At 32.3% G+C, this 12,471-nt stretch overlaps 2 protein-coding genes across 2 annotated transcripts; both read left to right on the top strand.

Moving 5' to 3' along the window:
- The first annotated feature begins 6,692 nt into the window (after positions 1-6,692).
- Positions 6,693-7,292, top strand: LOC102660851 (uncharacterized). The gene has a single exon (XM_006595400.1). It carries the CDS (start codon positions 6,693-6,695, stop codon positions 7,290-7,292), a length of 600 nt encoding a protein of 199 aa, XP_006595463.1.
- A 957-nt stretch (positions 7,293-8,249) lies between these two features.
- On the top strand, positions 8,250-12,461 carry LOC100785658 (uncharacterized). Its single transcript, XM_003541975.5, has 3 exons — positions 8,250-8,968; positions 10,304-10,471; positions 10,599-12,461. The coding sequence occupies exons 1-3, from the start codon at positions 8,429-8,431 to the stop codon at positions 12,252-12,254; spliced, it is 2,364 nt and encodes a 787-aa protein (XP_003542023.2). The 5' UTR covers positions 8,250-8,428; the 3' UTR covers positions 12,255-12,461.
- The last annotated feature ends 10 nt before the right edge of the window (positions 12,462-12,471 follow it).

Genomic DNA, 12,471 nt, shown 5'->3' with positions numbered 1-12,471 from the left:
CACCAGGAAAATTTTCCATATGATGGGTAAATTAACCCAATTACACAATACCAACCAAAACGATTAAAACTGAATTTTAACAGACATACACGAGTTGGCTATATATCAGTCGTTTTTGTGTGTACTAAGTATTAAATATTGCTGTTTTTTTATTTTTATTTGGGGCTATTAGATTTTCTTGGGAAAAAATATAAATTATATTAAACCCAAAATGATACAATAATAAACAGGGTATACCCCGCAGTTAAAGAAAATCGAAAGTCTCCCTAATACAAGAAGACCTATATCAAGATGCTAAAACAAATACAACAGGTGCGCTTGTCTATACATAAGAAACTTAATCTTGCTAATAATCTCTATTACAGAAAATTGATAATCTTCAAAAATCAGCTTGTTCTTAGACAGCCAAATGCAGTAGACTGTAATTGCTATAGTCAGACAACGTAATTTTTTTTTAACACCTGATGTGGATCTGCCCCTAATTAAAGAGTTAGTAATGCGCGGTAAAGAAGTGAAACTATTAATAAGCACCCTGTTTCTGCTAGATTTTCTTCATCACTTTTGTTGACCGGAATAACGGGCTTCATTTCCGTGTTGTAGAATTAGACGTGTGCCTCGAGAAGTCAAATTAGACGTCGTAGAATCGTGCACTAACAGGCTGCACATCACTAGGCTTTATTCAACTTGTTTTCCGCTCCATGCGAACAATCAAATTTAAATTCAATTTGTACGAGTATATACAGAAATTTTTTCTTATTCATAAAATATTAGGAGGTAGTAGCATTGCAGCAGTTACGAATGTAGTTACATCTAAACATTATGCTTAAGGTATTCATAAATGAAAAGTGTAAATGCCGAAGCTATAGATGAACTTGTTCAATTTCATAAACACCCACATTTTGTTATTATAATAGGGAAAAATAAAGATACTGCACTAGGAAAATGAGAAGTCAAAAATTGTGAAAATGTATTTGCTTTATTAATCCATAACCTATTCATAGGCAATACAATAAATAACCAATAGATAAACACTATCCTACTAACAATAACCAATTACTTAAAAGTAGGAACAAACATTAAAACTAGGAACAGAATAACATAAAACAGATCCTCATGGACTTAGTTAAACAATACCAACGTCTCAGTTTATTTAACATTTGTTGCATGGTAAATTAAACTCCGTTATTATGTATGTTCGTCCTATCCTATTGTACCCCCACCCCACTTTTCCCTGAACCCCGATCTCGCTTATTTTTCTGATTTCAGATTCTCTGGAACCATCAGACAGTGTTCACTCTTTGAACAGTGCCAAGCCTGAAGACCAGGAATTAATTAAAAAACCAATAGAAAATAAATTTAGACTGAATACTCTGAAAAAGTACGTAGGCCACTGAAGTTGGAGAGAACTACTTGTATGTATAGACAAAGGTGCACTACTTTCTTACATAGGATTCCACTAACACGTATATAATGATTTATTGATGGTCTGCATATCTTAGTTTTCAAGAAATCAAAACCTTTCTTGACCTAAATAAATTTTGGCTGCGTCATCCACCCCAATAAAGATTGTGCGTGGGTCCTCAACCCTTTCTCTGCAGGTGCACTGTTTAGACGTTAGTAGAAGACATAAAGAGACATTCATACTTATTTCATCATGTCTCTTTCTCTCTCGAGCTCAACAGTGTGCAAAATATGTATACTCTGCTCTTTTACTTACCTTTTTTAGTGTTAATCATGTAAAACAGAATAATCTCTTTTTGTTTTGCTTTTTGGTTAAATATTTCATTGATTGCTCGTTCGTTTGGCATGCACTGAAAATGTGCATGATGTTAATATTGGCTTTACAATGTGCAGGATTCTCAAAAAGAACTAAGTAGACACTAAGACACATAGTGGATGGTGAAATAAAAAGTAGTTAGCTACACTCACATAGACCTCGCTTGCAGCTTATTCGTAACTTTTGATCATGGAGGAAAGGGAGAAAAGGAAGGTCGATCGCTGCTAGGTTGTGCTTTATTTTCTCTAGCTAGTGTAGCGCTAAATTATACAATTCAACAGAGAGGAGACGGTTTATTTTCTTCAGTGAAATCAAATAATATCAAGAGGGCTACCTCTGCTGTAAGGAGCTAAACTCCACATTCTCTTTAAGTATTATAAATTTCACCTTATTAATGTAATAATTAATAAATGATTTGAAATTAAATATTATTATTTTACTTTATAATATTTTCTTCTTTTATATATATGTCTATCAAGATAAAATTATAAAAGTTTAAAGTATTTCAAATTAATTTTTCCTAGATCAGGAATAACTGATTATTCTTTAAAAAAAAACCACCAAAATTGGCCACTAAAATGTTACCAAGTAATTCATTAAACTGATCACTAAAATATTTGAACTTTTTTAAAATAATATAGATCAGAAAGTATTCTTTAGAGATTGCAATTTTAGTCACTGTATGTTACTCTTTTTTTTTCAATTTTAATATTAATGGATTAGTTGGCATCTGATGTTTGGATTATAAGGAGACATTTTAACTTATTTCATGATCATTCTTTATCTCTTGTGAGTTAAAGAGTGTGCAAAACGTGCATCCTCTTCCACTTAATTTTTTAAGGGCTAATCTCTGTTGATCAGTGTAATCTCTATTTATTGTATCACGCTTGTTTTGGTTGCATTTGCATGGATAAACCTCTTGTATTTTATTTTCGATCTTTTGATTGGTTAAATATCCCACATTCCCACTGATGGATTTCATTCATTTAATCAAAACTCAGGAGTACAATTCGTTGGCATGCATCGTTGAACATGTGGATGATATTTATGCATCTTTGATCATATAAATCATCATTATTATTGGAAGCATGTCTCTCTTTATTATATACAAATAAACCAACATACCAATAGGCTTATAAAAAGATACTAACTCGTACTACAACTGTTTTCTTAAAGCAATGGTAGACACTAAGACACATAGTGGATGGTGACAAAGCAGTTAGCTATACCTGCATTTACTATATTTGCTGATTTGTAACTTTTGGTTGCTAGTAAAAATTCATGGGAAGGGGGGTGCCGAAAAGGAAGGACGTTGCGAAAAGCAATGGTAGACACTAAGACACAGATGAGGCATTTTTATTTTCCTTCTAAATAACTGTTTTTCAGTATTAAATCATCCTTAAAAAAAAAACAGTCGCTAAGTCGTTTTACGTAATCACTAAAATTTGTTATTGAAAAATTTATTAATAACCAATAATGGTTTAACCATTATTTGAAATCACTCTTTACATCTTGAACTTATAGTAATGCGTACGTAAAATATACATCCAAATCTGTAAGTGGGAAGTTTTCCTTCCAATGTAAACCAGAAACTGAAACTCCAGCTAACAAAAGCACATCTCCTTTACACTTTATCGAGATATTAAAATGTTGGAGAAAGGACTTATTATATAATAATTGAGGGGCAGCAGCTCTGCTTTGACGAACTTAATTGTGGGACTATTAATATTTCATTTGATAATTAAGTGACCTATATATCGTTCCCCACTTGGCCCTTCCTTGTCCTTAAGGGAAACGTTTCGATCAGTACAATACTCGAACGGAAATAATGTATACGTTGAGTGGAGATCTACGAAAATCCCACTTTTACTTGCATAGTGCATGCATGGTCGATTCCTTTGCTGCCCAGAATGTATGGTTCTGAGTTTCAGTAGCGTTAAACCCAATGCCACTAACGACTCATACAAATTCTTTATTATTATTATTATATTAACCTGCAGTAGTATTCTAAAAGTATTTGTTAGGGAATTTAAAATAGAATTTTTTTATTATTAAAGTTCACAATAAAAATGTATTAGAAATTATAATATAAATACATTAACAATACTTTTTAATTAAAAAAATTATTTTGAATTTTTTAACCAGAATCTTAAGGCCATTATTGGTTAGTATTTGCATATAAAATATAATACTGTACTCGAGTAGAAAAAAAAGTTACATCATTCCGAAAACATGTTGGTTCAATTTTATCTGCAGTTGAACCAACATTTATTAGCGCCTCAAATGCAAACCTGGTATCTTTAGTCATATTCATTATATGTGATTTTTTAAGTTAAATTTGAATAGGTTAGACTTAACTTATTTATGAAGTTTCAACTCAACCTAATGTTAAATGCTGGGCAATGATGATGTTTAAGAATTTTTACATATAAAATAAATATTTTTTTTATCAAAATATATACGTTTTTGTAGCAAAATATGACTTATTCGTGAAATTTTAGTCTCAGTAATGAAGTTTGAACTTGATTCATTAATACCCTAAAGTTAAATTTAAATTTTTTATTTATTTTGTAAAACAAACAAAATCAATCAAACACTCGACGAATGAAGCTCAAATAATTGACGAATTAATAGCTCATCTCATTGGACTCCTATTTTTGGAATATTTGTTAGCAAAACCTATAAACTTTCGCATTCTCATCTAATAATATATTATCACTTATTAACAATTTTATATTATTAAACTTATTAAATATTAATAATGATATGACAAAAACCAATAGATATGTATTTTTAAAAGTTTACATTATAATTAATACATTAAAACCAAGATCTTAATTAACACATGTTCAATGATATAAGAATATATATAAACTTATATATGAATGAATGACAATATAAAGTGTGGACTTAAAAGTAATCCTACTAGCTTTGGATTGAAAAATTACAGCTTGCGGATTTCTTCAACTTTAAAGAATCAAAGGAAAATGGTCGTGCATGTATCCCAGACAAATTAAAGACTAAAAAGGATAAAGTTTATAAATTATTTGAATTGGTGTTGTATTTTTATATTATTATATTTACACTCTTTTTTTAAATAAAAAAAATCCATAGAGTTAAGTTAGTGACTCGAAATATTACTATATAAAAATCTGCTCACATGCTCACATGTTTCTTCTTGTGTATTGATATATTATAGCCTCGAGATAAGAAGTGATCATGGCGTGCCTGTTAGTTCACAAGAGGGAACCTTCTATTTCTAAAATACCTTACCTAATTAAAACAGGCTTAAAATAAAGAATAATGTTTAATAAACACCCAATGCTAGCATACACTTTGAGAAAGAAAGAAAAAAATAATAATATAATATATGATAATGTGATAACAAGAAAAAGGTAATAAAAAAAATGAAAGCGAGTGTTTATACTATTGGGATTGGAACATCTATATGTCAGTGTTGTAAACTAAAAAAAATGAAAAAGGAAAATAACTTATCATTAATTGAACACACGTAGAACACAAATAAAATAAAATAAAACAGAAAGATTGTCTGTCGTAGTTAGAGTAGGTCTTTCCAGAATGAATTTATTTTAAAGTAAATAGGTAAAATGATATATATTTTTATTTAATTTAAGTTGTATCAAGATTTTAACTAACAAATGTTTAATAGCATTAAATACAGTACATTTTTATTTCTTCATGTAAAGATAACATCTAGAAGAAATAATTAAGCCACATAATTTTGTAAAAAAAAGTTGTGTTTCGATTCAAATATCCTTTTAATTACTTTGGGGGATGTGGAATTTGTGCTTATCTAGGCTGAAGCCAATTGAAACTTGGCAACCTATATATATATATATATATATATATGGATCGGAAACTTTTTTTTTTAAAATAATAATTTTTGTTTCTAATGTGTAGAGTGTTGACAAATTCGTCTCAAAAAATAAAAATTCAAATTTTAGTTCGCGAAAGTAAAAAAAAGTGTGACAAATCCATTCATCCGTTAACTTTCGTACGTTATTAATGAAAGAGTCTACGTGATATATCTATGAATAAATTTATCAGCGTTTTACACATTCAGAGACGAAAATTATTATTTATTCAAAATATAATTTAATTTTCATCTTTTTCTATTTTTAATCATTGCAAGCATAATATTAAATAAACACTTAAAAAATAAGAAAACAAGCATAAGTTAAAAAAAACATAATAATAAGCATAATATTGATTAATAAGCATAATCTATAAGTTGATATGAAATTTTTATTATGAAAATATTAGGTAATAACAAAATCAAGTTGGATCTCATTTTTTTGATAAGAATTAATTTAATAACTATGTATTTTTGTTTAAGTTTCATATTTTGAATAAAATAATGTCACATTAGAAATTTCAGAACAATATACCAATTATATTTATTAATTAATATTATGCTTATTATTATATTTATTTTAACTTGTATTTATTTTCCTATTTTTTTTAGTGTTTATTATAATGTTATTCTTGGAATGATTAAAAAGAGGAGGAGGATGGAGATTAAATTATATTGAATAAATAATCATTTTCATTCCTAAATATGTAAAACATTGACAAATTTATTCACGAATATATCAAGTAGGCTTTTTTATTCATAATAACATATGGAAATTAATAAATACATGAATTTGTCATACTTATTATACTTTCGGAAACTAAAATTTAAATTTTCATTCTTCATATTTAGGAAAAAAATAATTATTTATTATCTTTTGTAAGACAAAGATATAATTGTTATTAAAAAAAAGTTCACTTTTAACACAGGTAGTGCCAAAACCAAAGCTAAAAGCACCAAGAGGTTACATAAATCTTACGAATTATAGATCAAAGCCAATTGGATAGCAAAACGACATGGTCTTGGATATTCAAGAACATCATGGCACAGAGAGAGTTAATTGAGTTAAACCACCAGGATTGGGCTAAACTGATGCAACAGGACAAGTTCTCTATGACAACTATTTACAGGCTGCTTTTGAAGGAAGAGATTTATGTTCCATGGAGGTTTTTGATGCATAACAATCATGCAAGACCGCTAGCAAAACTGACCCTCTGGATGGTCTGTCATGGTAGACTCCCTACTATGGACAGGCTGCATAGATTTGGTATGATCCAGGAAACAATTTGCAAACTGTGCAAAGAAAAGAATGAATCTCTAACTCACTTGTTCTTTGAGTGTGGTATGACAAAAACTGTTTGGGACCAGGTGCTCCATTGGCTAAACTTGAATCATAGGATTAAAGGTTGGAATGAAGAACTTGATTGGATTATCTCCCAAACAGGAAAAAAGGGTTGGCGGGCTAGTATTCTGAAACTCGCTTTCACGGAGGCAGTCTACGGGATTTGGCACCACAGGAATGGGACTGTTTTTGGGCATACAGTATCTAATAACTTAGTTAATGATATTATTGATAATATAGTTTACAGGGGGTGGTATACAAATAAGCTGAGGAAGCATATTGCTAATCTGTTATTATAGGCTTCTTTTGATCTGTACGATTTCTTTTTTTGGAGAGCTGGATCCTAGCGATCGCTTTGTAGTTCTTATTGATTTTTGAATTAGTACAATCTCTATTTGATTCAAAAAAAATAAAAAATAATGCGCGATATAGCAGTTGCACATCGAGTGCGTGGAGACTTGGTCATGGAATGGAGGAAGTGTCCCATCTCTGTGTTACGTGACTCCCTAATCCGGCCATGCACATGCATCATAGCTGTGGCTTAGTTCTACGAGCAAACAGCTTTATCACTTCTTAGCTAAAGGATAAGAATGTCAATGATTCAATATTTATGGATATTTACAACCGATTATTCATTTAATTACACTTTTAATTATAGAGGTGATTTATAATTATAGTGGTTTAAAAGAATAAAAATCTTGTGAATTGCTCTCAAATCCCCTAATGAAGTTGACCCGTCCTTAAAACAAATCATGTTACAGGACCACCTAATAAAAAAAAAAAAGCTTGGCCTGAAGCTGATTTGAGATGTGCTACAGTTTTACAAATTATATAGGATGTAATCGATCGTTATTGGCCTGAAGCTGATTTTTCCACTTTCTATTTCTTTAGCCGTTTTGGCTAACACTAATGGTGTTATTTTTTATATATATTTTTGTATCTAGTTTATTGTTGGACTTTTATATAATGAAAAATTATTAAGTGATCTTTTTTGCAAGGCTTTTGTCCTGCTGTTGCCTTTATTAAAAAATTACTTTAGCTAAAAATAGGGGATACGAAAACTACTACAATATGGTCTATATAGTCCATACACATACATCTGGATAATTTTTAATTCGAATAACTAATTATAAGGACAATTACAACAATATGATCCATACATTACAGCTTAAAATTACTTCATTAGGATAATTATTTAAAGTGGACCATTTCTCCATTTAGAATAAGAAAACTACTACAATATGGTTCATGCATATGCTACTGTTCAATTGTCGGAATCAAATTTAACTGATATATAATTAAAATAGAAGATTTCCTCTGTTTTGCTCATCTCATTATAAAAAAACCCAACCATATATGCTTTTGCCTTGCCTCCTACACTCATCGATCATATAACATCCTTCATAAGGTAAAGCTAATACAATTAAAAAAACTAATGAGACTGATGAATATGCCACCATTGTGGCGAGAGTGCCTCTCATCTGCGTTCCGAACCGCCCTAGCGTGCACCATAGTGGGTTGTGTGACCCTCTATGGTCCTTCTTCCATTTGCACCCTCGTAGCATTCCCTGCATTCTCATACGTCACAGCCATTCTCATCATCATAAACGACGCCGCTTTGGGAGACGCCTTGCGTGGATGTTGGCTCGCACTCTATGCCACCTTTCAGAGCATGGGCCCCGCCATGTTGAGCTTGTGGGCTGTCGGACCAGGACGGTTCTCTAAAGCCACCAGCGCTGCGGCGGTGGCGCTGGCCGCATTTGTGGTGGTTCTTCCCTGGCCTCAGAGCACGCATTTGATAGCTAAACGTGTATCGTTGGGTCAGATAGTGCTGGTGTACGTGGTGGCTTATGCAAATGGTGTTCACACTGATCCTATCATGCACCCTATAAGCTTGGCTGCTAGCACTGCCTTAGGTGTTCTTGCTTGCGTTGTGGCATTGCTGCTTCCTTATCCGCGTCTTGCTTCCTCCCAGGTAATCATGTCTTTAGTTCATCTGCATGCTATGTTAACATGATTCAATTTTTTATTTTTTTTTTACCGCTAAAGCAAGGAAATATGTTTCTATTTGCTAAAACTTATAATGTTCTCGGATTAACATTTGTTTGATCTACTTTTTACGTCAAGATGCCCTATAAGCAACTAAAAACTATTACAGTAATAACACGCTATTAATTTGTATTAGTTTGGACACTAAATCCAAACAAAATATATTACAGTAATTAATATCAATATTTTGATTTCGGCTGTGTTGACTGTTGAATGACAACACTGACTTTGTTGACTGGTATAATATTTGTTGCTACCTTTTTTGGGTGTATACATGCCACACATGATAGGTAATGGAAAATGTTATACCCACATCTCCATTTTTTGGTGTACCAGTGGAAGGACAAGAGATACAGAGAGAAAAAAAATATTTTATAATTATATAATTGTGTAAAACTTTCACTATTAAATTATTTTTTTATAACTTTATATATGTACATTTCGGTGATTTTCGCGGGAAAATTTGTTTAAAAAGTCCGACTAAAAAGTTACTCATCAAACAGCAAAAATTCTTATGGAAATTCAATCCTAGTTGAATAGAAAAACTTTTGAAAATTCCTTATGATCGAAACGTTTGGCATTTAAGTGGATTCTTTCATTAAAATAGAAAAAACTGTCAGTACTCTTGCCCACAAAACATTTGCCATTTAAATGGAATCTTCACATCATCCGTTAGTGGTGTTTTTTCTTCTCTGTTATTTTTATTCCCATTCCACGTTATTTTCTTCTCTAGTATTCTACATCTATATACTTAAGGTTTACTTAGTTGAGAAAGTAAAACTATAGAGGTACATAATGTGTATTAAGCTGTGGATTTTTATTATTTAAAAAATAGAGAAAAATATGGTTTATATATAAATATTGCTACCTTTGGAGCATGGGCTGTGTAAGACTTGCTGCTATTCTAGAGAATTTTCTTACCTTAACACCTAAGCGAGTACGTAGCGAATGCGCACTAAAAATGGGTACCAAAAGAATATCATTAGCATTACATAATACAGGCTAGGTGGTGGTAGTAATTGCGATACCGCGCTGTCAACTAGGTACACGGTGCAGGAGTGACAATTAATTTAAGAGGGACATATGCAATCCTATTTTTGGGCAAAAATTAAGAGGAGATAAATAAAAAGGAAAAAAGAAAAGTAGAGATAAAAGTAATAAGGAAAGTTTATATATATATATATATATATATATATATATATAATGTGTGTTTTTCAAGAAATATTTCTATAATCTAAATTTTGTTTCATAATTGGTACAGATGAATCAAAGCTACAAGCGATTAACCAAAAATATCTTGAAGAGATTGAAGCTTCTTGTAAAAGTGATATGCGAGGAGGACAAGATTACTGCGGTCGGATTAATGTCTCATGCCAAGTCTTTAGTAACTAAGCGAACCAAGCTCCTTTCTATCATCATTCGCTACAATGTAAGCCCAAAGACTCATTTCATGAAAGCAATTAATGTTGCATCTCCCTATAAATGTAGTTTTTTTTTGTTGCTATCGTTAAACTCATTTTGTTTTTCTTCCCTTTTATCAATTTCTTTTTGCACAGGAGGGCATGCAATGGGAGAGACTTCCAATTAAAATTTTCAGATCACATTGCTTGAGCCTAATAGAGAGACTTCAAGAGGTAGATACCAATCTAAGAGGGATGGAGTTGGCTTTAGCTTGCACCAATTCATTCCCAATCAACATTCTCGACCAAGACTTTAAACATGGTCTTAATAGCCTTGAGGAGCATGTTACCCTGACCATAAAACAAGCTAAACAAAGCTTACGTGACGGTTCACTAACTGTCCCCGAATCTAATGCAAAAACCACAACCCATTTTCTCCAATCCCTTCACACCATTCCAACAACTTACCAAGAATTATCCATTTGCTTCTTCTTATTTTGCGCCAAACTCCTCCACAAGAAATCATTGACCGAACCTCCAACTTGTACTCAAGACCTACTCGTTAAGAAAAATGGAAATTCTCCGAAAGAAAAGTTGGCTAATTTGATAGCAACGTTAAGAAATACAAATCTTATGCCAGCAATTAAATTCTCTCTCTCTTTGGGCCTCTCAGTGTTCATGGGCTTAATATACAGCAAAGAAAATGGGTTCTGGGCTGGGCTTCCAGTGGCCGTGAGCTATGTTTCGGGGAGAGAAGCCACATTTAGAGCTGCAAATGTTAAGGCTCAAGGAACCGTGTTAGGAACTGTGTATGGCGTTTTGGGTTGCTTCGTATTTGAGAGATTCTTGCCCATTAGATTCTTGTCTCTACTTCCTTGGTTCATCTTCACGAGCTTCCTTCAGCGAAGTAAAATGTATGGGCCTGCTGGTGGCATTTCCGCAGTTATTGGGGCCATTCTAATTCTTGGTAGGAAAAATTTTGGGCCACCAAGTGAGTTTGCTTTAGCCAGAATAATTGAAACTTTTATTGGGCTCTCATGTTCTATTTTCGTGGATCTTATTTTCTGGCCCAAAAGAGCCTCCACCTGCTCCAAAACGGAACTCTCTCAATGCCTGGCCACACTTGGTGAGTCCATTGGGTCGTTGAGTCTCCTTGTTGCTGGCAAAACCAATTTGGAAGATAACCAAAGGAAGTTGAAAATGCAAGTTAACGAGCTTAGGAAATTTGTTGTGGAAGCAGAAATGGAACCTAACTTATGGTTTCTACCATTTAATAGTGTTTGTTATAATAAGCTTTTGGGGTCATTGTCAAGAGTGGTGGATCTCATGAGGTTTGGAGAACATGCTTTGAAGTTCCTCCAACAAGAATTCCAACGATGTGGGGCTTGTGAGAAAGAGGATGTGAACATGCTAGAGGGTGAACTTGGACACGTTAAGGACTTGATTTGCTCTTCAATAAAAAATATTGAAGAGATTTCTAGTACGAAATTTGTTGCGAAAGAGGTTGAGAAGAATAACAATTCGTGTGATCTCGAAGCAGGAAAGTCAAATTGGGGTAATAATACGTGCATGATTTCTCGTTTAGGTGAAGATGGAATTGAACAAACAATTGGCTCTTTTCTCCAACGGTCTAGAATTGTTGTTGATAACTTATATGGTGATGAAGGTGAGAACGAAATGAAGAGCCACGTTGTTCTTAGTTTGAGTGCCGTGGGATTCTGCTTGTCTGCATGTATACAGGGGACGATGGAAATTGAAGAAGCAATCAAGGAACTTGTTCAATGGGAGAATCCCTCTAGCGAGATTGATTAATTAATTTGGGGGAAATGGTGGGTGAGAAATATATGTATGATAAGTTATACTATGATGTAACTATAAGAAGAGAGAAAATAGAGGAAAATTATATAGGTATTAATAGAGTGTTTAAAGTTAAATAATGTTCACATATCATTACTTTTTTTTAGTGAGATGTCATGTAAGATAAGTTATTTTAACAAATCAAATTCAAAGTTGATATCATATAAATGTA

Source organism: Glycine max, chromosome 13 (genome assembly GCF_000004515.6).
Source record: "Glycine max cultivar Williams 82 chromosome 13, Glycine_max_v4.0, whole genome shotgun sequence".
NCBI classification, from domain to species: domain Eukaryota; kingdom Viridiplantae; phylum Streptophyta; class Magnoliopsida; order Fabales; family Fabaceae; genus Glycine; species Glycine max.
This window is presented reverse-complemented; position numbering and strand designations above follow the sequence as displayed.

Coding starts and splice junctions, on each gene's coding strand:
- LOC102660851 (XM_006595400.1), top strand. CDS start 6,693: ATGGCACAGAGAGAGTTAATTGAGTTAAACCACCAGGATTGGGCTAAA.
- LOC100785658 (XM_003541975.5), top strand. CDS start 8,429: ATGAGACTGATGAATATGCCACCATTGTGGCGAGAGTGCCTCTCATCT. Junction 8,969..10,303: donor CGCGTCTTGCTTCCTCCCAG/GTAATCATGTCT, acceptor TAATTGGTACAG/ATGAATCAAAGCTACAAGCG. Junction 10,472..10,598: donor CTATCATCATTCGCTACAAT/GTAAGCCCAAAG, acceptor CTTTTTGCACAG/GAGGGCATGCAATGGGAGAG.